The sequence below is a fragment of the Siphateles boraxobius genome, unplaced genomic scaffold (genome assembly GCF_051911475.1).
Source record: "Siphateles boraxobius isolate OS27281-9 unplaced genomic scaffold, OSU_SipBor_1 130, whole genome shotgun sequence".
Taxonomy (NCBI): Eukaryota; Metazoa; Chordata; class Actinopteri; order Cypriniformes; family Leuciscidae; genus Siphateles; species Siphateles boraxobius.
The window spans coordinates 27,656,985-27,680,267 of record NW_027508734.1 but is presented as its reverse complement, the minus strand read 5'-3'; the positions used below and the strand labels follow the sequence as shown (position 1 = coordinate 27,680,267).

General features: G+C 37.7%; 2 protein-coding genes across 7 annotated transcripts in view; both read left to right on the top strand.

Annotated features, from left to right (window-relative positions):
• tent4b (terminal nucleotidyltransferase 4B) overlaps positions 1-8,588 on the top strand; it is a 55,929-nt gene extending 47,341 nt beyond the window's left edge. The window contains exons 6-13 of one of the 4 annotated variants that reach the window (XR_013203659.1): positions 2,399-2,527; positions 3,738-3,951; positions 4,097-4,223; positions 5,128-5,237; positions 5,317-5,513; positions 5,630-5,773; positions 6,362-7,434; positions 7,581-8,588. Coding sequence is in view for 2 of the 4 variants with exons in the window: in XM_077228961.1 (XP_077085076.1) it covers positions 2,399-2,527; positions 3,738-3,951; positions 4,097-4,223; positions 5,128-5,237; positions 5,317-5,513; positions 5,630-5,773; positions 6,362-6,502 (1,062 nt within the window). In the remaining 2 variants the exon portion in view is untranslated. Of the gene's footprint in view, positions 1-2,398; positions 2,528-3,737; positions 3,952-4,096; positions 4,224-5,127; positions 5,238-5,316; positions 5,514-5,629; positions 5,774-6,361 lie in introns of all 4 variants that reach the window. The other 3 variants (XR_013203660.1, XM_077228961.1, XM_077228963.1) reach the window with 3 other exon arrangements.
• A 1,486-nt stretch (positions 8,589-10,074) lies between these two features.
• The window catches only part of adcy7 (adenylate cyclase 7), a 59,055-nt gene continuing 45,846 nt past the window's right edge, over positions 10,075-23,283 (top strand). For all 3 annotated transcript variants that reach the window (XM_077228954.1, XM_077228956.1, XM_077228955.1), the window contains exon 1: positions 10,075-10,309. The gene's annotated coding sequence lies outside the window, so the exon portion shown is untranslated. The remainder of the gene's footprint in view (positions 10,310-23,283) is intronic.

Genomic DNA, 23,283 nt, shown 5'->3' with positions numbered 1-23,283 from the left:
GAGATGAAATGGCATGAAAATTTAATTTCATGATTATAGTGACCAAAATGATCACGGTTATCACAGAATCCTCTTCAAAGAGTACTAATACTACACATTAAAAACAATTCACCAAGTTTTATGTCGAAAACCAGCAAATAACAAATATAATTAGCATTAATATGCACTTTTTGTTTACATAAACATTAAAATAATAACATTAAAAATGATTGCCAGATTTTAAAGGAATGTCTTGCAACGTCATCTACTAATTAGTAGCAAAATTAACATGTACAAGTTAAAATAAAGATTTGACAAAAAAGGTTTTATTAAAAGAAACCTCGCACATTTCAGCCTTTAAATCATTTTTATAAAAAGAATGAGTCAAAAAAGATACATTACTGACGTTTACAATGCACATTAGCTTATCTTTTATTATTAATAGTAAAATTCGGTCCGATTTTCCCGCGGCGTCTGTCGTTGCTATGCAACCATGCACTGCGCTCTCCACAATGACAGAGAAGTTTTAGTGGCTCTAATGGATTTCCACCACTGTAAAACGCTTGCTGTAGCTCTGCTACAAGATTTATTCACGGAGAAGAGAAAAACACACAAAGTGTTTGGCTGCACCCCCATCCTTCATGTTGACTGAGCTTTCAATGTTGTTACGGAAATGGTTAAGCTGATTGGTTGGTCACATGACCTGCGGTGCGTTGGCGGCATTCTGAAAAGTTGAGATTTTTTTAACCTTGCTGCACCTGGAAAAGATAAGCGCGTCACTTCAATTATCAGCTTCCTACATTTGAAATAACGAACTTGAGCGTGCAAAAGACGCGATATATGAACGGCCCCTTGGCGAGCTACCTCCAAACAGGCTACGAGCTACTGGTAGCTCGCGAGCGACGTGTTGGAGACCCCTGATCTAGCCTGTGACGTGGTTGTGCATGATTTGGCAATAGGGGACAGCCTATACGCTGGTGAAAATCGGGCCGACTCCCCGAATTTTTTAAACATTTTTAAAAATTATCGGGAGGTCGGGAGGTGCTCGTAACGTGCTCAGCTCGCCTTGTAATTCCTCTCACACGCTGCGAGCCGCGACCATGCGAGCATCACCGATGTCCACGCGATCATCTGCGAGCTTGTAAAACAGCAAAAATCGCACCGTCAGTGCTCGACATTAAGGCTTGTCCGCTTGTCCGGGACAAGTGGATTTTTTGTAGGACAAGTAGAAGAGAAAATTAGTTGTCCGACCGGACAAGTTAAATTTCAAACAAAATAAAATGCCATGTTACTTCACGTTATGTGCCACTCGTTACGTCTATTTTACAGATTTAATTTTACAGATTTGAAACGAAGACATGTCCTGAATGTGAATGGCCTGTGAATGTCCTGAATGTGACTCGCAGAAAGACGCGCACCAGTATGATGCGCATGCACAGACCGCGCGCCAGAATACAGTTCTCTTTCGCGCTTGAACGAACATCAACACACACAATTAAGCCAAAATGTCATTTGTTGAGTATCTTCATAACACAAGAGCAGTCTTATGATGGACATAAAGAGTTGTGACTCATGAGAGAATGAGGCGCGTGTGAGATCCGCGTCTCTGTCCACAGCGGCTGCTCTTAAAGGGCCAGCTACCAATAAAGTGTTCTGTCAGTAAAGTTAATGAAAGAACAAAGGGAACAGAGAAAATTACTCACTGCTCTTGACTAAAGAACTTGTGTAGCTTTAATAAGGAGTAGTCTATATATATTTTATAATTTATGCTGCGCAGACTGTTTGATAACTTTATTCAATTTCTGTATATGTCCTACCTGTTAGACAGTTCATTTTTATCCAAACATCAATGGCTTATTGATCATTATAGGTGTTATCAATCATTTAGTTGTTATTGCTAATTTCAGAATTATCACTAATCTGTGTGTGCATTTGGTTTAGAACCAAACAAGTTGACTCATGAAACCATTTGTTTATTATATCGCAATCGCATATCACAACCGCAATATTGATCTCAATAATAGGAATATGACATTTTCCCCAAATCGTGCAGCCCTAGATAAAATTATAAATCTTTACCCGGACAAGTGACTTTTGTGCATGGACAAGTGAAACATAAATTTACTTGTCCGAAGGACAAGTGCCTCAAAAAGTTAATGTCAAGCCCTGCGTGTACGCCCGCCTTAAGTGGGGTAATATTGATGTATTTTATATCGTTGAATAAAACGTGAAAGTGTCTTGAGCTTGTGTTCACTGCAGACCTTATTTCAGCCATTTACCCAAAAACCCATTGACTTTGGGACAATGGAACCAGGCCTACAAAGTGATGTCATATCCTCCACCACTCTATTGGCTCTCCCCTATTCTTGACTTTAAACAGATTCATGTTCTGACTTGAGTGTGTGTGTGTGTGTTTCAGCAATACCCTGTGTTACCGTACCTGGTGCTGGTTTTGAAGCAGTTTTTACTGCAAAGAGAGTTGAATGAAGTTTTCACAGGAGGAATCGGATCATACAGTCTGTTCCTCATGGCTGTCAGCTTCTTACAGGTAACATTCTTCTACATACTTATTTTAGGGTACTATTGAGAGTGTATATATATAAATGAATAAGTACTGGCAATAAATCCAAAATAAATGCTAAGAAACAGTTTGTAATATTAACTTGCCCTATTTATTCATTAAATAAAAAATCACTTTCAGGACGGATCATAAAACGGTGCTTAGATTATTTTAGATGAAAAAATCTGCAGATTTGTACAGACAAAGTCAATGACTGATTTGAAAAGTTTGTAATACAATTAACAGCAAAGTAACACATTACATAGAAAAAGTGTCAGGTTTATTGTTTTGCATTTATACTCAATGACATTAAATAAAAATCATTTGACATACAGTTTGGGATTTTGTTCTGTCATTGCTATCCAGAAACTTTGCATTGCATTGTGTAGTTAGCAGCATGAAAATATAGATATTATGTACAGAAAGCAAGCGAAGATCTTTGCTGATATTATCATTTAAACTGTCTACACTGCGCAATGAATCTTTTATTTACATCATGCTTACACATTGTCGGTTATAATGAAAGGATTCGCCAGCATGCAGAACTCTCGCTGAACAAAAACTCAGCCTTTTTGAGTGGTGTTGAAGGATTCTGACTAACTTAAACACGTCTGATTGGCAATTGCGTTCACGCGCTCAACAGATATGTCTGTGATTGGCTACTTTGCTCAATGCTGGAAAACACATTGTAAATGGAAAGCTTTGACGCTCTTCACAGAGCGCTTAGACAAACACTCACAGGAGCGTATTAAAGCAGCCGGCTAGCAGCGGGTATCATCACATTAAATAAACCAAATAAACCTTTGGCGGGACAAAGATTCATTTTAGCTGCAAAAATATTTTAAATGCTGGAAAACCTTTGAAAATAGAAAATTTTAATAATATTTCACACTATTACTATTTTTACTGTATTTTTGATACTTATTCCTTGATGAGCTTAAGATACTTAAATCTTATTGACCCAAACTTTTGAACAGCAGTGTACATTAGAATACAACTTAATGCATCTCAACACCTGAAAATGATGTAATGCTTCTCTTTGTGCATATCAGCTTGCTAAAGCTTGCTTTTGTTATCAGAGGTATATGCCTAGGCAGATTTACCTTTGAAGTGAAAATCACCCGTTTAATGGAAATTGTTTATAGGCTTATCGCTAAAATAGCGATTTCACAATTCTAATTGCGGTTTTATTTTCCAGCTGCACTATAGGGAGGACGTGTGTAGTTCAAACGCAAACCTGGGTGTGCTGCTGATTGAGTTTTTTGAGCTGTACGGACGACATTTTAACTACCTGAAGACGGGGATCAGGATCAAAGACGGTGGCTCATACGTGGCCAAAGATGAAGTGCAGAAAGGCATGCTAGATGGGTACAGACCCTCTATGCTTTACATTGAAGATCCATTGCAGCCAGGTACACATACAAACCCTTATGCACACACTGAAGGGTCAATGGCTTAGCATTTTAAATCGTTCAACTGATATGAAAATAGCATCATAGATTGTTTGGAAGATGTTCTATTTCTTATAATTTGTTTCTGTGTGTTTGTGTGCCACAGGAAATGATGTAGGACGAAGTTCATATGGGGCGATGCAGGTGAAAGAGGCTTTTGATTACGCTTATGTTGTCTTAAGTCACGCTGTATCCCCAATTGCCAAGTACTACCCCAACAACAAGTCAGAGAGGTGAGACAAAGATAACTGTAAGAGATGTGTGCGTTTCATTTTCTCAGCTGTTAGGGCTGGACAATATGTCAAATATATTTGGTATTAAAGGGTTAGTTCACCCAAAAATGAAAATTATGTCATTAATGACTCACCCTCATGTCGTTCCAAGCCCGTAAGACCTCCGTTCATCTTCGGTACACAGTTTAATATATTTTAGATTCAGTCCGAGAGTTTTCTGTCCCTCCAATGAAAATCTATGTACGGTATACTGTCCTTGTCCAGAAAGGCAATAAAGACATCATCAAAGTAGTCCACGTGACCTCAGTGGGTTAGTTAGAATTTTTTGAAGCATCGAAAATACATTTTGTTCCAAAAATAACAAAAACGATGACTTTATTCAGCATTGTATTCTCTTCCGGTTCTGTTGTCAATCCGCGTTCACGAGGCCAGTCACGCTGCTGACGTAAGACACTGGTGACGTGTTATCTGGTGCGTCCGTGTATTCGGGTTCAAATAAATATGTCTGGTAAAAAAAAAAAAAAAGCAAGTCTTCCCCTGTGTCGAAATCCTTAGACATGTTTGCAAAGGTTGTTTTGTCTCCCTCAGACTGTAAACGAAGCTTTTTTTTTTTTGTGTAAGTGTGGTTTCAGTTGTTCCTACATTTTTTCATAAACTTTAATACGAAAGTCCTTGAAAAATCATGATTTTTTTGTGAAAACGTTTAAATGCAGATTTTGTGCACAAATGTGTACGTAAGATGAATGACACCAAATGATTCCCGCAAAAAGCTAGATACTTCTAATATATCAGCTCATGCCATACAATGATATGTGGAGAAAAAGACGTGGAAAGGAGGTGGAAAAAAATATTCTGTGATAAAATCAGGATCTGACTCTTGATTGGTTTTATCTTTCCCCCACAGTATTCTAGGTAGAATAATCCGTGTCACACAGGAAGTAGCAGAGTACCGTAACTGGATCAGTGCGCAGTGGGGTCAGAAGAGCAACAAAGAGCCGGTCCTCAACTGTAATGGTAAGACATTATTTCCGAGCTTATTTTGATCCATCTCTCACTCTAGAAAGCTGAATATAAATTTTTTGTTTCTCTTTAGCAAATGATGTCACACTGCTAGTTAAGCCTGAGGAACTTGATGAGTGTAATAATAACCTTTCAGAGGATGGTGTTGGGCTTCCTCCTGCCCCCCGGAGCAAAGTGTCATCCAACTCCTCCTCTCCTTCCCCCTCTTCTCCTTCATCACCATCATCATCGTCATCGCCATCTTCAACGGCCTCTAGTTCAAGTGATGCGGTAAGTACTTAATACTTTTGGCATAAAACAACCAAATAAATGATTTTACTTTGTCTGTATTGGTGAAATACAAAGAAAAAAAGAAGGAAAAAAAACATGATTTTTTTTTTCTGCAGGATTCTGATGGAACACCCTATAAGACAGCGAAAGCTTTGGGTGGGCGAGGCTCTTATAGTGAGAATACAGAAAGGAATCTGTCCAATCACAGATCTCAAAATCATTCAGCAACAATGTCCACCCCCACTAATAAGGGAAATAAGGTAAGAACTTGTTTGAAGTGACTATATATCTATATATATATCTCTCTCTATATATATATATATCTCTCTCTCTCTCTATATATATATATATATCTCTCTCTCTATATATATATATATATATGCTTCATATATATATATATATATATATATATGCTTCCTACATTCCTATATATATATATATATATATATATATATATATATGCTTCCTACATTCCTATATATATATATATATATATATATATATATATATATATATATATATATATATATATAATTGAGACCTTCTTTTTCACCTTCTTTTTATTATTCCTCTTCTTATTCCTCTTCTTCTTCTTCCTCTTCCTCCTGTTTTAGCTTGTTTCCTAATCCAGCTGTCTAATAAACCTGGCATTGTATACTATGAATATGTAAATTAACTAATATATTATGAATAAACCTTGACAAAAAATTAACACATTAATAAATGCTTTAAAATTTTCACTTATTTAATGATACCTAATGCATTAACTGACATTACATCCGTACATTACTCTTTAATTACTTTGAAATTAATGTCACATGTGTTTCTTTTTTTCCTGTTTTATTCAGAGCCGACAGCTTGCTAACAAAAGTGCTCATGGGTCACACAGCAACCCCAACAAGATGCAACAAAACAACAAGTCTCAAAAACTCCTCACAAAGAAGAGGAAACCTCAGCGTGAGGTAGCGCATGGGGACCTGTGTAGATAGGGGGAGCTGTTACTGCAGACTCACACCTGCTCTTAAATTTTCTGACCACTGAAGGGTGCTGGTGGTATCATTTTTCTCTCCTGTCCCACTGTTCAAGGGATGCGTGTCAAAAGGAAAAGAACAAAACACACACAAAAAAGAATAAGTCAAGTGGGGCATATGCCATGGGACTGAAATCATGTGGGAGAGTTTAAGCCTGAACTCCACTGGCTTCTGCACAGCTTCTGCTCACTGCCCATAGGGGAGCTCACTGCTCTACTGGAGAAGTGGAGGACCAGAGAATGTAGGAGAGAGAGAATTCAACTTGAGCAATACCTGAAGCCCTGGACTTTTGCCTCGCTGAGGAAAACTGAAATAAACAAAAAAACAGACTCAAATTACATAAAAATGTTATATTGAAAGTGCAAAGATTTTTAAATGTCTAAAAAAAAAAACATGAAAATGTAATTAGTACAAGAGGAATTATGCATGTGTTCTTTTTTGAAGAGTGGTTCTTTTTTGTCATGTACACAGATTATACAAATATTTGTACAAGAAAACCGAAAATGATACAAAAAGGGAAAAAAAAGACAAAAAACATAAAATTACCCCAAAAATATTATCAAACATGAAAATGGTTTCATAATACTTTTATAGTATTGTTCAAATTTGGCCATGCTATAGATGTACACACATTAATAGAAAAACAGCTCCTCACAGCTATGTATGGGTTTGGGTTCAATTGCCAATCCCTATCATCAGCCTCTTTTGCTGTTATATTGTTTGTGTAATGTTGTTTAGCAGTTGAGTGAGTTGAGTGAGTGAGTGAGTTGAGTGAGTTGAGTGAGTGAGTGAGTTAAGTGAGGTGAGTGAGTGAGCGAGTGAGTGAGTGAGCGAGTGAGCGAGTGAGTGAGTGAGTGAGCGAGCGAGTGAGTGAGTGAGTGAGTGAGTGAGTGGGCGAGTGAGTGAGTGAGTGAGCGAGTGAGTGAGCGAGTGAGCGAGTGAGTGAGCGAGCGAGCGAGCGAGTGAGTGAGTGAGCGAGCGAGTGAGTGAGTGAGCGAGCGAGTGAGTGAGGTGAGTGAGTGAGCGAGTGAGCGAGTGAGTGAGCGAGCGAGTGAGTGAGTGAGTGAGGTGAGTGAGTGAGCGAGTGAGTGAGTGAGTGAGCGAGTGAGTGAGTGAGCGAGTGAGTGAGTGAGTGAGCGAGCGAGCGAGCGAGCGAGCGATCTGTCTGAGGGAGAGATTGCGCTAACAGGATCCTTGCTGTCTGTCTGCTAGAGAATGAAAAGTTTGATGATCTGGAAATTTGACGAACACTACAGCTGTGGTTTTCAATCTGCTTCTCTGAATGATCTACCCATCACAACATAAGTCGTATTTGTTCATGTATTTATTTTTATCAGTGACAGCAGTTTTCTATATGCTGACCATAGTGTCCAGATATGTTTTGTGTTCTGTCTTGTGGCAAAACATGATTGTTGCTTGTAATGTAGTGTGCTATATATTTTTTGTCAAGTACCAATTTTCCGATAACAATTGAGTGACCAAGTATATTTCTGAAAGTACTTTTTAACAGAGGTATAGAAAAGGTGGTTTAAACATTTTTATTTGTGGCTGGTCTACTTAAAGGGAGATAAGGTAAAACAATTTGTGATTTTTATTTTGTTTTGTTTATTTTATTTTTTTCTCCATTCCACTGGATCTTGATGTATTGTGTAAGAATGACTGTTCTCTCAAAATTAATATTATTGCAGTTCTTCAGAAAAACAGTAGGTGGTGGTGTAACCTAAGGTTATTTCATACACTGTAATTACCCTGTGACTTGATTTTTTTACTTGGTGAAATACAGATCTCTGGTGTAAGTTAAAGAGATGATGGCTTTTGATAAGGTGATACTGTAGTGAGTGTATTTGATGCTAATATGGAGTATCCAAGCCATTAGTATGTCTTAAAACCAGATGGATGCCACTGTAATAGATTGAGAGATGCAGAGACAGCAATTAGAGGATCATTAGTGCCACAGCCAGTGCTCCAGACAGGTTTACTACACATGTATCTATGAACATCCATGCAATAAAAAAAAATTACAGCACAACTATCAAACATCAAAGTGGTACATTTACTATTTCTGCTAAACACTTTTTTTGTTTTAAAGTTGCAGTAGATTGTGTTCCTGTCCTAATGTTAAGTGTACCAATTGTTGTCTGGAATTTTTTGATTTTTTTTTATCTTGTTCTTTGGCTTGGTATAGGCTGTTTAGCTAAATGCCTGATAATGTATGTTGTTCTATAGTCACTGGGAGCAGCAAAACGTAACTTGACAAAATGCAAACCTGACATTATGTGCGGTCTCCAAGATTCAGGTATGCTTTGATATATATATTCACCGATTTTTGCTTGTTTCTGTATTGGTTGAGGAGATTTAAAATTTGCTGCTAGCACATTTACTGGACATACAAACTCTTTTTCCAATAGAAAATACTTTTATCTTGATTTCAGAGGAATTATTTTTAAAAGTGTACCATCAGGTTGAGCTCAAGCAGCTCCATTTTATGTATTACAGAACATCTTGTGTGTAACAAATTTTGAAGTGCACAAGGTTTAACATGACACTGAAAGCACTTATAATCTTAAAATAGTTAAAATCCCAACTCTTAAGTGTGTTTTTTGAATGTTGGAGACTCCTCACAATTGCAGAAGAATTGAGCTACATCATTTGTCCAGGTGGGACGCTTTGCCCTAGACAGACTCGGATATTTACTTCATCCTCATCTTAATTGTCTTTGACATGCCAATACATTCATATTTTGCAATTTGTGTGTATATATATATTAGATAATATGGCAGTATTTTGGGGACAATTGTTGCTGCTTGAGTCATATCACTTTCCAAAAGCAGAGTCACCAAATAATAATAATTTTAAAAAAGGCAGATATACTGTTTAATTATACTTTTTGTATATTTCCTACTTGTAGTGCCTCTCTGTGAAGTGTAGGCTATTCCAGCTGGTTCACTGATATGTACAAAGCACAGACGAACTGCAGCTTTTGCATTGTTTCTATTGACTTCTCAATAGTCACGTCTATGTTAAAAACTGGTAATCCCAAAAAGGAACGAATATTGAATATGCATAAACAGTTCTTTTTATTATTTTTATATATATTTCATGATTGATCTTTATTTTTAAATGAAATTGTTTTAAGTCATTGTTTGGAGGCTGTCATTCATATTATTAGCTCTTATAACTACTATTAAGACCAATATGTTTTGTACATTTTTGTGAGAACGAAAAGGCAATAAAGCTCAATTTTTTAACTCGATCAAAAGATCTGTATTCTACAATAAAAATGCACTTTAAAATCAGCAGTGTTAGCTGTGTTTTATGTGGATTACAAGTTACAATCCAACGCAACAACAAAATTCAAAGAAGACATGTGTGATCACAGTTATTCATTAAACATACAAAATGTACTGGACACCAGTGTGGATGTGCAGAAGAGAAACAATTTCTTCTCTTTTTCCCCTTTTTTCTTTGTTGATTAGATTCGTTTCAGAATGCAATCACAAAGTCTCACACAGTTCAGACTCCACAGAAACAGTCGTGTTTTTGCTGCACGCGGGGAGGCGCGCGCAAAGCAGACATGATACTAGGTAGTTTCGGTAGCGCGTGCACAGTCTGTAATCGAGCCTCTGGAGCTCGAGCATCTGCGAGAGAGACAGACAAGATTTTACACTGTCAAACACGGAACCGAAGGACATAATCTAATTTATCTAATCGCTGTGGGATTCGGCAACAGAAAAACTGAGTTTAACACTCGACAGTAGAGGCCAGGTGAGTGAAGTTTCTGAATTAAAGTGAATTAGATACCTGTAGAGACAGTTACCCATGGACTCCCTAAGGGAAATACGGGAACAAAGATGTTCTTTGTTTTTTTAGTTTTTTTTAAATGTAATTTTAGGCGGTTAATTTACGTTTTCGGTTAAACGAGTGCTTCTTCTGCCTGAGATCATCATCACAGGTCTCTTTTCGTGTCTGCAGTGCATCGTCAGTTCGGCTCAGAGAGAAAGCGTAAACATTCCTGACGGAACATCTATATTATTCACGTATTATTGATACACGTGAAAGGAATGTTGTCCAGCCTTACAGAAAGAGTTAAAATACCCTGAAATAGTTGGGACTAATGTCTTTGTCTCATTTGTTTGAAGTATCAGTGTAGAGCCCAAACACATCTTCTTGTCCCGTGAAACAGGGGACATGTGTAGCCTATAGCGTCACCGAGTGTATGTTGGGACTAGTGTTGATGTCCCGAATCTTTCTGAATACAGATAATATGCTGTTTCCTTATAAAAGTAAATTCCAAATACACTCGACACAGCTGAAGCTGCAATCCTTGGGCAATATCTGCTAGATAGTGGAAGTAACTCGACATAAATGGTCTCTGTACAGGAAATGAATATGTTAGTGTGCATGAATCTAAGTGCAGTGGAGGCTTATCGTATGCAGTGTACTATGAGCAAACAAAGCCACTGAACTTACCATCTGAAAGAGAACAGAGGAGAAAGACAGAGATAAAACAAAAGGCAATTGATTAAACTCAATTCTTTGGATTTTTAAAAGTTTAGAGTTGAATTCTCTAGTCCTGGAAAAACAATGGGCATTTCTGTCTTCTACATAAATTGCTTTTCACTTAGACTTAGAAATCAAAGTTTCTATATTATATATTTATTGTTTTGGAATATCCTCTCCAACAATCTTTATGTCTTTATTAAGAATAAAAAAAAAGTCTAGTAATCATGCATGGGTGCACGACTGGAAAAGTAATGGAAAATCACTGGTAATAAAGGGTGGAAACCCTTAAAAAAGCCATGACTGAAGAGGAAACCTCACAGAGGAAGCTTAGTGTCCAATCTAATCTTTTGTAAACTGCTGCAAGTGTTTGACAGAAATTAATAGTTTTGAAATATCAAAGTTTAATTGTATGCAAATATGTGCATTTTCTAATTTGTCATTGGTGCAATTGCTATTGTTAAAAAGCTGTCCGCATTATTGCAAGTAGAGACTAAATAACATTGACATTAAATCAATCACTGCTTGATTCGTTCAGAAACAGGTCTTGTAAACTAAACATTTTGAGTATTTATGACGAAATGTCAAGAATAATGATGACTGACATTTGATGGATTACACATCTTACCACAGCAGAGTCATTGTGGTACAGAATCTGGCATGACAGCCGCATTCAGAATCAGTACTGTACAGATAAACTCTTCCACTCATAAAAGTTCATGGCTGATGAAAGAATTTAGGAGACAGGAAGCGATTCTGAAGTTTACTGAAATAAAAATCTTTGCTTTTTGGTGTTCTTAACAGTCAGCTACTGGAGCATAACTTTTAAGTTATTAACCTTTTCCCGGTATTAAAAAAAAAAGATTTTTACTCAACTGAAAGGGATTTTGTTTGTTTTTGGTAAATTTGAGTAAAAGTACATTTTAAAACCTAACCCTAATTCAAATTGTAAATCTTACAATTGTTGTTATTATTATTATGTAATACATACTATCTAATGTTCTGTCACCACTTCTAATGTCCATTGAATGGAGTTTTAGACTTCTTGAAAGCCGACTCATATAATATGCAAGGAAGTAATAAATTAGCCACTTTATGTCTCCCTTTATGGGCTAATGGGACATTCATTCTTACTCAATGGCAGATTGGATTGTGCTTTCATGTTGAGAGGGAACAATCTATAAAAATCTATGAGAGTGTGATGTATGGGTTTCATTATGACATGAGATGCCTGATGCAGGACACGTTGTCAAGCTAGTCAAGCTAGTCTAGTCTTGCTTTCTAGTTGAGAAATGTCCCTGTTTTGAGCCTTAAACATATTATATTATGCACATACATACAAGTGGATTAATACAACTCCCAAACTGAAGGTGAAAGTGCATTGTTGTGTTTTCTGTACGAGTTTGTGTTGGCTATGTGTTGAACAGAGTGTTGATTGAGTTCACTGAGAGCCTGACCGTGCCTGAAAGCAAGTGTCAAGGAGACAGCCTTACTTACAGACATGAGGTTAATTATAACCTCACATTAAATGTGCTAAAGCATTGTGGTCAGACTACTGGTAATGTGTACATGCATGAGTAAAAGCGTATGTGCAAGGATTAGTGTGCATTTCCATTTTAGACTTTACAGTGTCTTAAAATATATTTCAAAGCTAAAGCTCTGCTTGTTGATTCCTGAGAAGGTTGCCATTCAATTTCAATGATTATTGAATGTTTATCAAATATAACTTTATTTGTCTTGTCAAGATCATTTTGTAGTTTGCCTCTTTGATCTACAACTCTGACACTTTTAATGTTATTAAATAGGCCTATTATTATTATATGATTAAAATCTCAATAATAGACTCAATATTACATTTTGTAAGTTGCATTGGCCACAGAGGCTAAATGTAAATCTGATTGTTTTACTGAACATGTATGGATAAGTGTATGCATACTGTGTGTCTGTGTAATTTAAGTAATGACATCATCAATGTTCCTATTATTGTGACAGCCAATATTTTCTTCTCTCCTACTTTCAAAGAAATGCACAATCGCTCCATAAGACAATGGAGAACTGCTAGATCACTTATGCTTAATTTGAGTAATTTGAGAAGCACGTGGACCCTCTCTGACCCTTGACTTGTTCCCCACCCTTCTCTCTCGCTAATGCCGGATATCTATATAAGGTAGAGGCTAGAGAGGTTAAACGTTCAACGTGTGTGTGTGTGTGTCTAGGATGTTCTTCTCTGATATTCCCTGAGTTTTTCCCACGCCGGACCCTTGTGTTGCACACTCCCTTCCTCCTGTGGAGATTTTCTGGAGTGTACCATCCTAATATCCACACAGCACAGGCGATGTCTTTTCCACTGAATGGAATTTGGTGCACTTTCAGGGAGTGACTTCCTGAGCTTACTTTTGTTTTTTGTCTTACACACAGTTGTCTGCAAATTGTGAAGTTACTCGATTGCTAAAAAGAATACAATTTTTACTTTATCAAACTATTTCATTTTTTACTTAAAGTTCCAGTGTCATAACAAGGGCATTTCACAGTTTTCCTTTCATAATGTGTTCTGTGACGTTTAGTGCTGGACAGACCGACCTCTACTATGAAGATGCTCTGGGGGCGCATTACAGAAAGATCCTAACTTTAGAATCCTATCTTATCTGTTTGGTAACCGTAGCAATTTCAGTTAGGACCTCATTTAGGACAAAAACTATTATGACAAAATAAAAAATAAAATGACATTTCTTAAGTAAATAATCTTATCTTAACTACGGATTGGAAAAGGGTATTACAGAAGCACCTTAACTCCACAAAAAATCCTAAAAACTTAACTTTAGGACAACCCCACTGGTGTCCTAACTTGACATTAATTATTACTGTAAAAATCACATAATAATAGCCCTATCTAAGAATGATGTGACAATTATTAATAATACAAGATCAAGAACAGCTATGTTTGATGGTGGAAAGACTTTGTGAGCACCCAAATGATGTGCTGCACTTTGACGACAAAACCGACAAATAATTACAGACTTCTATGAAATAAAAGCATTAGGCTTTGCCTTTTCTACCAAGCTTATCAAAAGTTCACTTAAAGTCCCTGTAAAGGCAATTTAAAAAAAAAATTTCTAAACACATTATAAATGTTAGAAATGTATTGCTAAAACACATTACAAAGACTGTGAACTGTGAATTACTGAATTGTGGAGTTAGACCGTTAAACAGTTTTTCACCATTGATATTTTACGGATTTTTTGGGCGGGGTTAAAAGGGTACTCGATGACGCACTGGAGCCCCTGAGCTCCTTGCCCCGCCCCTACCCGATGACGCACTGGAGCCCCTGAGCTCCTGGCCCCGCCCCTACCCGATGACGCACTGGAGCCCCTGAGCTCCTGGCCCCGCCCCTACCCGATGACGCACTGGAGCCCCTGAGCTCCTGGCCCCGCCCCTACCCGATGACGCACTGGAGCCCCTGAGGCTGGCCGCTCCACTAACAAATAGAGCACATTCGCATCAGTTTGCCGCTCAATCGCGAGTTACTGTCAGTGTTATTAGTTACTACAGCTTACAGTTTGCTAGTTAGCTATGTCTTCGTCACGGAATTGCATACTACCTGGATGCGATCACATACAAAACAGATCGGTGTCCTTATTTAAATGTCCTAAAAACGATCACATCAAGATGAGGTGGATTCATTTTGTGAAGAGCCACCTTGATGGAGAGCTGAGGATCACCACCAAAACCCGCCTCTGTAGTGATCATTTTACACGGGATAGTTTTATAAACTATCGTCGGAGACAACTGGGATTCATTGATAATCCGCTGCTACTGGTGAATGGGGCCGAACGACCATCTCCCGCCTCGGCCTTCATCCTCCCGTCGCGCCGACAACTGGTGACATCATCGGCAGTGTGTGCCCACCAATGAGTGTAAGTTGCCTTGTGCGCTTATGTTATAATTAACCTAATAAGCTGCTAGGAGCATCCATTCCGGCTGTAGCGGGTGACAGTTGATTGTGGCGACGGCAGCTTTACCACGAGTGGGCGTGGTTTCAGCGCAGCCAGCGGACACGCCCCCAGCGTTTGAAAGCAGAGATTACTGTTCATTTTTTCAAGATATTGATAGCTTATTTTATGTACTTGCCGGCTTTTTTTATCATTCAAATTTGGCTGGGTGTCTATAACACATTTTTCTGTGATATGACAAACTCAGAACACATACTTCATTTTGACTTTACAGGTACTTTAAAGAAAAGTTTCTCCATTCTCCAGTTTTTCCATTTTACTTCACAGCAGCTGTTTGCGTGTTGTTGGTTGCTTGGTAACAGACCTGAGAGTTGATTCCTGAACTCGATGGAGGGGTTTAAGATTTCCTAACTACAGATAAGATGAGATTTTATAAGATAAGATAAGAATCCTAAATCAACTTAAGATTTGCTTCTGTAAAACGAATTTGTGAAAAATGAACGTGCCAGATCTTAACTTAAGCCTTAAGATAGAAAGTTTCTGTAATATGCCCCCTGTACTCTAAAGGTAGGGTAGGCCATTTTGGAGAAGCTAGCAATAGCGAGCTAGCTTTGAAAGCATGAGATCCCACTCTCCCTTCAGAACATCTCCAAAGCCACGCCTCCTCCAAAACACATGGGCACACACTAGGAGTGGCACGGTTCACAAAACCCACGGTTCGGTTCGTATCACGGTTTTAGGGTCACGGTTTTCGGTTCTGTACGGTTCTTGTTGTTATTTTTTCTTTTAATCTTTAACACTCCAGAAATGTACTTCACCATATGATATAGGCTATACTGTAGCTTAATTATCCAAAATTTAGGATACAATATTAAAAAAAATTATATCATGAAATCATGCACAAACTTGACTTGAATTTGACTTGACTTTAAGCACATTATTGAGATCATCTCTGAGGAAAGCTAGGTGACATTTTGATACAGCAAGAGAGAAAACATTGATGAAATGCTTTTGTTTATTTGGCAAAAAAGGAGAATGTGTATTGCTATCTCTACAGGGACTTATGTGCATTTTTAGCACACAGAGATTAAAATTAACTTGCATTTATCAAACTGTTAACTTCAGTGTAGCTCTTACAAAATGTTTATCTTTTAAAAGAAAAAGAGAAGAACTCTTAAAGCACTATCTTTTAAATAAGTCAAAATATGTTACACATAATTGCCTATAATGAGGCTGTAACAATAGCTAAGGCCATAACCATAAAGTGAAACATAACGTAAGTTCAACCTCAACACAAAAACAGTATCAACAATGCTTCTATTCCCTGAGAGTGAGGATACATTTTTTTCACTTGAAATTAAAGTGCAGTATTTGGAAACATATGACTGGAGTTTGTATCTAAACTTAGTGTCACTGTATATATTTAAATATCATAGGTAACATGAAATCCAAAATGTTCCCACACACCGGACTTAGCTATACGACGCTGGCGCATCCTCCAACTCCGGTTAGCCTTCCTTATCTCTCCCACTTGCCATTTCTATACGTGACGAGACCTGCAGCACTCCATACTCCACTTTGACTGTATATAGGCTTGTTCGACTTGAACCGGCGCTGCACAGACCGATCGGTTTATGACATCAAAGTACCGCAAGAGTGATTGAAAAGCATACGGAGCCGTTGCTCTCGTGGTACTTTGATGTTATTCATCGATCGGTCTGTGCAGCACCGGTTCAAGTCGAACAAGCCTAATATGTATGTCCATTGTCCACACATCTCTTATTTCGCGCGAAAAGTAAACACACTGTCTGAGGTCACAGGCACGAGGTTACATTGCGCACGCGTCGAACCGTGCGACGCACGCACGCACCGAACCGAGACAAGCGAACCAAACGGTTCGGATGTTTTTTCATGTACCGTGCCACCCCTTGCACACACACACACCCAGAGCAAAGAAAAGAGATGATGTTAAATGACCTCATGTCTCAAAGCACATAGCATTACAATAATAATGAACGTAAACAACTTACAGAGCTCTTATTTGTACCACCCGACTGCTGCAGATTCATTTCGGTGTTGATAGTGTCGATATAGAATGAAACACATAAATCCTAGTCCAAGCTGATGACGAGACATATCTGTGCGAACTGGGTGCGCGGAGACATGGAAATACATTGCTGACAAGGAGGTAGGACATCGTTAGACAAACATGTTTTGGTCCTGAGACTTCCACAGAAGATATATGTAACATGTTTTTTTAAATATTTAGACCACTTCTATTATAGATTGCTATCAGGATGTGAAGAGAGTTTCAACCAGTATAACAAAAACTGTTTTTTTTAATTGCCTACCCTACCTTTAATGATTGATGACCACTGAATCCCTTCATCACATTGATGTTTTTATTGGCAATTACACAAAATCAATCTGTCCAGTAATGTAATCACCAAACCAATAACAGACGAAGTGGTGCCACGCTGCTCTTTAAAGGCCTTAGTGGGATATTTAATATGGTATGGTAGATCATTATTGCCTTTCATTTTTGAGTGCTGTGGCCTTGACAGATAGCCTGGGTCCATCTGCAGAAATCTGACCATACCACACATATGACAAACACACACTCTTTATAGAGGGAGAGAGAGAGAGAGAGAGAGAGATCTGGCGATTGTAGTACAGTGACAGCATCACAGACATCTGTTGTATTAAATGTTAAGCAAACAGTCCGTGTAGTGTGATCACAGCTACCACAAAAGGTTACTGACTGTCACTCGGAAGGTCAAAACTGCTTCCCCTTAGTGCAGTCTGCTGCTGTTCTGGCTTTGTGGGCAGTGAAGCATGTGCGGTTTGATCTATTTTAGATTTTGTCTATTTGAGTTGCTTAACAGTTCTGTGTTAAGACAAGATCTCACACTTCTGTGTGCAAGCTGTGTGGAGGAGTTGTAGAGTTAGCAGCCATCTCTTGAAAAGGCGGTCAGCTAAGCTGGAGTCCAATTCTAAACACTTCAGTGTCATCAGGTAATTAATAGGGTCTCCTGTGTGTGTGTGTGTGTGTGTGTGTGTGTGTGTGTGTGTGTGTGTGTGTGTGTGTGCGTGCGTGCGTGCGTGCGTGCGTGCGTGCGTGCGTGCATGCATGTGTTTTACTTAAACTTTCCAAGATAGTCAAATATCAAATGTATATCATATTTTGTACTATAATGCTATAACACTATAATAACTTTAAAAATAAATTATTAAAAAGCATATTATGTTATAAATTATTAATTATGTTATAAATAGTATATATAAATATACTTTTATTTATTTAAAATATATTACATTTTTAAGTAATTTTAAGTATTTGTTTTAGATTATGTTTAGTCTGTAGTAATTATTATTGGCATTATTTACAGTAGAAGTCATGGTATACACTAGCCTTCAAACATTTGCAGTCTGTAAGATTTTTAATGTTTTTGAAAGAAGTCTATTTTTCTTTTTTCCAAAGCTGCATCTATTTCTCTCTTGTAAAATAGATTTTAATCTCAATGAGACTTCCTGGTAAAGTAAAGGTACATAAAATAAAATTTGATATAGAAGATTAATTTTGTGCAATATTATTACAATTTAAATAAACTGTTTACAATTTTAATATATTTTGAAATTTAATTTATTCCTGTGATGGCAAAGCTGAATAGTCTTAGTTTTTCCTCATGATCCTTCAGAAATCATTCTAATATGATGATTTGCTGCTCAAAAACCATTCTTATATTTTATCAATGTTGAAAACAGTTGTGCTGCTTAACATGTTTTTGAAACAAAAGAAGTTCAATAATTGGTTTGAAGTCTTCTGTGGCTCTTTTGGGATATCCTTCTTCAGTAATGTCTGACAAAGAAAGAGAACTGTATTTCAGTAAGATTGGATAGGAGTTCAGCACCAAGGGTTAGATCGTGTACTGATCGCCCATTTGTTCAGCTGTACTACAAACAAGGATGCTGCACTAGATTTAGCAAAACATTGAAGTTTTATTGTGGAATCCATGTTTTGGTAAACCTTCTCAAGGATTCTACCGTATTTTCTCTGATGTGATGACCACATGCTACTGCAGTTTTATTTTAAATGCCTGAAATTCTCAGTAACGGTTTACTACGTAAAAGGTTTATGGCGTTTATGTAATGCTATCCTCTTAAAAATACACTACGTAAGAGATTTTAATATGAAGCCGAATACTTCAAAGAGTTCATCAGGTTTTGAGATTACACAAGGTCATGGCAGATCTTCTTTGGCCTGTGAGAGATGAAAAGGTTATTTCATTTGCCACATCTTACCGTCTGATCCTCTCATATAAAGCATACTTGAGCTGATAAAAAAAAGCATATCTGTCGTCTTTGTTATGGTGTCTTTCCTGTAATCCCTTTCTTATTCTCTCATTTTGTTTTTCCTCCCTCCCTCTTTACCCTCATCTGCTGGACCGCACCAGTCTGATTAATTGTTCCATATATCCTCAACCCCTCAAAAAACCTTTTCTCCCACAGGCACAAAAGCTTGTATTTAAGCAAACAGTAGTTGATAACAGCAAAAATATTATGATTATAATATAAAGCGGAGGAGCGGCATCCGTGTGTCACATGCATTCTGAACATTCTTTCGCAGTGTGTGATTGCTCGTAGCACTGATGTAATATTGTGTCTAGCCTTGTCTTCTCGTTTTTTTCCACCGTCTCTCCTTCACACGCGCTCTCATCCTGAGATGCAGAGGTGTGGACATTATCCCTGTGCAGTGTGGACTGTGTGGAAGTTCTCCCGCTCTTGACCCTTTTGACACTCTTGTGTCTTTGTCCTAAAAGATGTGACACTCGAAGCTCTTTCTGAAGATCATTTGCCGTTGAAAGGTATTTCAGGTGCTTATGTGAAGCATTGTATAGTGTGTGTCGCCGCTGTGTTTTTTGTATGGATTCCGTTCATCTTAATCCCTTATTAAACACCGATTATTGTATGATTTTGCTATATTTTGCATTTGTTATTATGTATATATAGGATTGAGCATGCCAGATTTGGGTGTATTAGTGACAGTGTTTGTGAATGGGTTTTGAGATGGGATCCTCTTTCCTAAATGGTGTGTTGTGAAGAGACAAACTAAACCTGTTGTCCACAATGCATATTTTTCCTTTCTTTTTTTAAAGGGATGGTTAACTCTAAAAAGGAAAAATCTGCCATCTTTTATTCACTGTTTTGTATGCCCATTGACTTCCATTGTAAGGGGAAAAAACGGTTGAAATGGTCTTCAAACATCTTCTCTTGTGCTCCGCAGAAGAAAGAAAAACATACATTTGTGAATGACATTAGAGTGAGTAAATGATAACAATAGTCCTTAGTCAGGGTATAGCGCCATGTTTAAAGTTTGACAGGTATGAAATCGAGGCTGAGAGGGGTAGAAGTACAGTTTGTTCAATAGATCGTTATGTAGTTTCATAGCATTTCAGTTGTTCAGATGACAAAATGTCAACAACAAAAAAACCTCAATAAAACTGTTTTGAAAGTTGTTAGTGTTGAAAATTTTGTGATCAGGTCCTTTATACCTTCATATAGGTAAGACTATTGTCTATCCCTCAGAGAGTTGTTTTCATCTGCATAAAATTCAATATGGTGTCTGCCCAGACTAATGTCTGTTGTTGGGTGAATTATCCCTTTAAATCATCCTTTTTTTGTGCTAAACTCATCCTGTCTTTGTTAAAGGGATAGTTCACCCAAAATGAAAATTATGTCATCATTTACTCACTTGTTTTGGACCCCATTGACTTCCATAGTATGGACAAAAACGGTTGAAACATATTTAGAATTTCTTCTCTTGTGCTCCACAGAAGAAGAAAAAAGGATTAAATGATGACATAATTAAAATTTTGTGTGAACTATCCCTTTAAATCACCGATATAGGCGACTGGAGACATCAAGTATAGAGATGGAGAACAGAAACGAAGAATTACGCTCCTTGGTGGGGCAGCCTATGCAAGTTTGAAAGCACCTGAAGGCCAGAAAGAGTGATAGAGTCTGTGTGTTTGTGCTCTGTAAGAGTCCAGGTCTTCATGTCTAATGTCACATGACACGTCTGAGACACACTTATCTTTGTACTGTGACAAGTGAATTGCGGAGCTCGAGAAAACGACAGTCCTTCTTCATTGAAATCTCTCAGAAAAGGTTAATTGATGTTTGAAGCGATGTACCTCACTGCTCTGCAGCCTGTACTGCTCTGCCTTCAGCCCTGTAGTTAGGGAAATGAGTCACGGTTGCTAAGGAAATGGGTTGGTGTGTGGTTAGATTGCGTAGACATCTAAGGTTGTCTTTGATGAGAGTTTCTCTGCTCAGAAAATGGTGGATTCTGTCTTCTGCTTTTGTGTGTGCTGTGTGTTTCTTTGACTTATTAATCTACTGCCCACTCACTCTGTATTTATCAGCACAAAATCAGCTCTGTCTTTATGCAACATCTGTCACGTCATCATCATTATGACTAAACATGCAGGTGTGTAACAAGTGTATTTTCTTTGTAAAAGAGTATGGTCTGAACATGTTTTTCATAACGTGAGTTTGGAGATTGTGTCATGGTGATGTTTCTCCAGTGGTTTTACAGCAGCTGTCGTTAAAGACCCGTTGCTCTTAATGGAATAGACGTTTTAATTAACATTTTAAATTGAGATCTTACTGGTAGAGGTCATGTATGTATGTGTATGTGTGTGTGTGTGGGAATGAGAGAGAGTGACCAGAAAAAGGGTGTTAAAGGGAGGTGATTAATGTACAAGATAGCTATTTTCACTTAGCTAATAATCAACCTTTCAACTTCCTTCCCAGTCATACATTCATAACAATCAAAGATTTTTTTTCCTAAAGGCTGAGCTGATACAGTATGTTTGTGAATGAACTACTTGAGAAGTGCAGAATGTCTGTGTGTGACGTGTTTAGATGAATTATTGAGCAGCATATTCCTGGTTACAATCTGATTTCTGTGTGTGTTCCAGTGTCCTTCCACCATGGAAAAGGGGAGTGAATCACAATATCGTGCAGGGAGCTACACAGACATACGCACTCTGCGCAAATGTTCCTGCATAGCTCCGAACAGATGCACACACCTGAAAAAACACACACACACGTTTAGTTGAAACAGTGTAATAAAACACCAGGGCACCAGTTTCTGATACAACGGCTTTCATTGTTGTGAAAGAGAAAAAGGAGTGAATGAAAACGAATGATGCATGTAGTGAGACAGAGAATGAGCTTTATTCTCAACAGCACTGAGTTCATGCTGAAACAGAATATCCTGTTGTTGTTTTTTTCTACCAAACAGTCGGTATGGATATGTCTAGATGGAAAACTACTAGCCAACTATTTGATTAGTGATGTTTATCAATTTTTCCTTAGAGTACCGGTTGGGATCAGTATGTTTTTGATTTTATTTAGCAAGGATACATTACATTTTACATTTTAAAATAAATGCTATTCTATTCCTTAAAGAATCCTGAAAAAAATAATTTAAGTTTCCCAAAAAATATTGAGCAGGACAACTGTTTTCAACATTGATAATGATACATTTTTTGGTGACGTAGTTACATTGTACTTACTCAAATAAGTACAAAGTAATATCAATTAACTACATGTACTTACGATAGTTAGTTTACAGTTAGGGGTAGGTTTAGTTACTTGTAACTATGCATAATTTACTGTTATTACTATAGTTGTACATGAAGTAATGAGTTACTATGTCACCTTAAAATTAACTGTTACCATGTATCTTAAACCAGCTAACTTATAATAGTTGACAAGTATGCAGGCAACCCACAGAGTAGTCTATTTTGAAAACATTTATTTTTCATTTATTTTGCTCATCCCTAGTATTATGAGCCCTGTTAATCGAACATAAAAAAAATCATTAGGCTCAGACCTTGAGAATCTATCTGAGGATATTTAGGAAGCAGAAATGAGAATCAACATGTAGAAAGACAGACAGTGAGATGAGTCAGCCATTTAGTCCTGATGGCGGCTACTAATGAAAGAGAAAGACCAGATCGCCGGTAGTTACATCACATGTAATTACATGCGCAGTAATCAGATATTGGAGGTGTGGAATGGTTGGGTGCACTGACTCTAACCTCAGATGGAGGATAATAATGCCCTCCTGTGCAACATTTACCTGAACTAAACATCACATCGCCCCAGCTAATGATATTCTGCAGAGAGTGAATGTTTATTTGTAATTCACTAGTCTGACCTGGTTGGGTGTGCAGATACTTTCAGCAGTCTCTCATCACGCATTCAAGTCGGAAACAT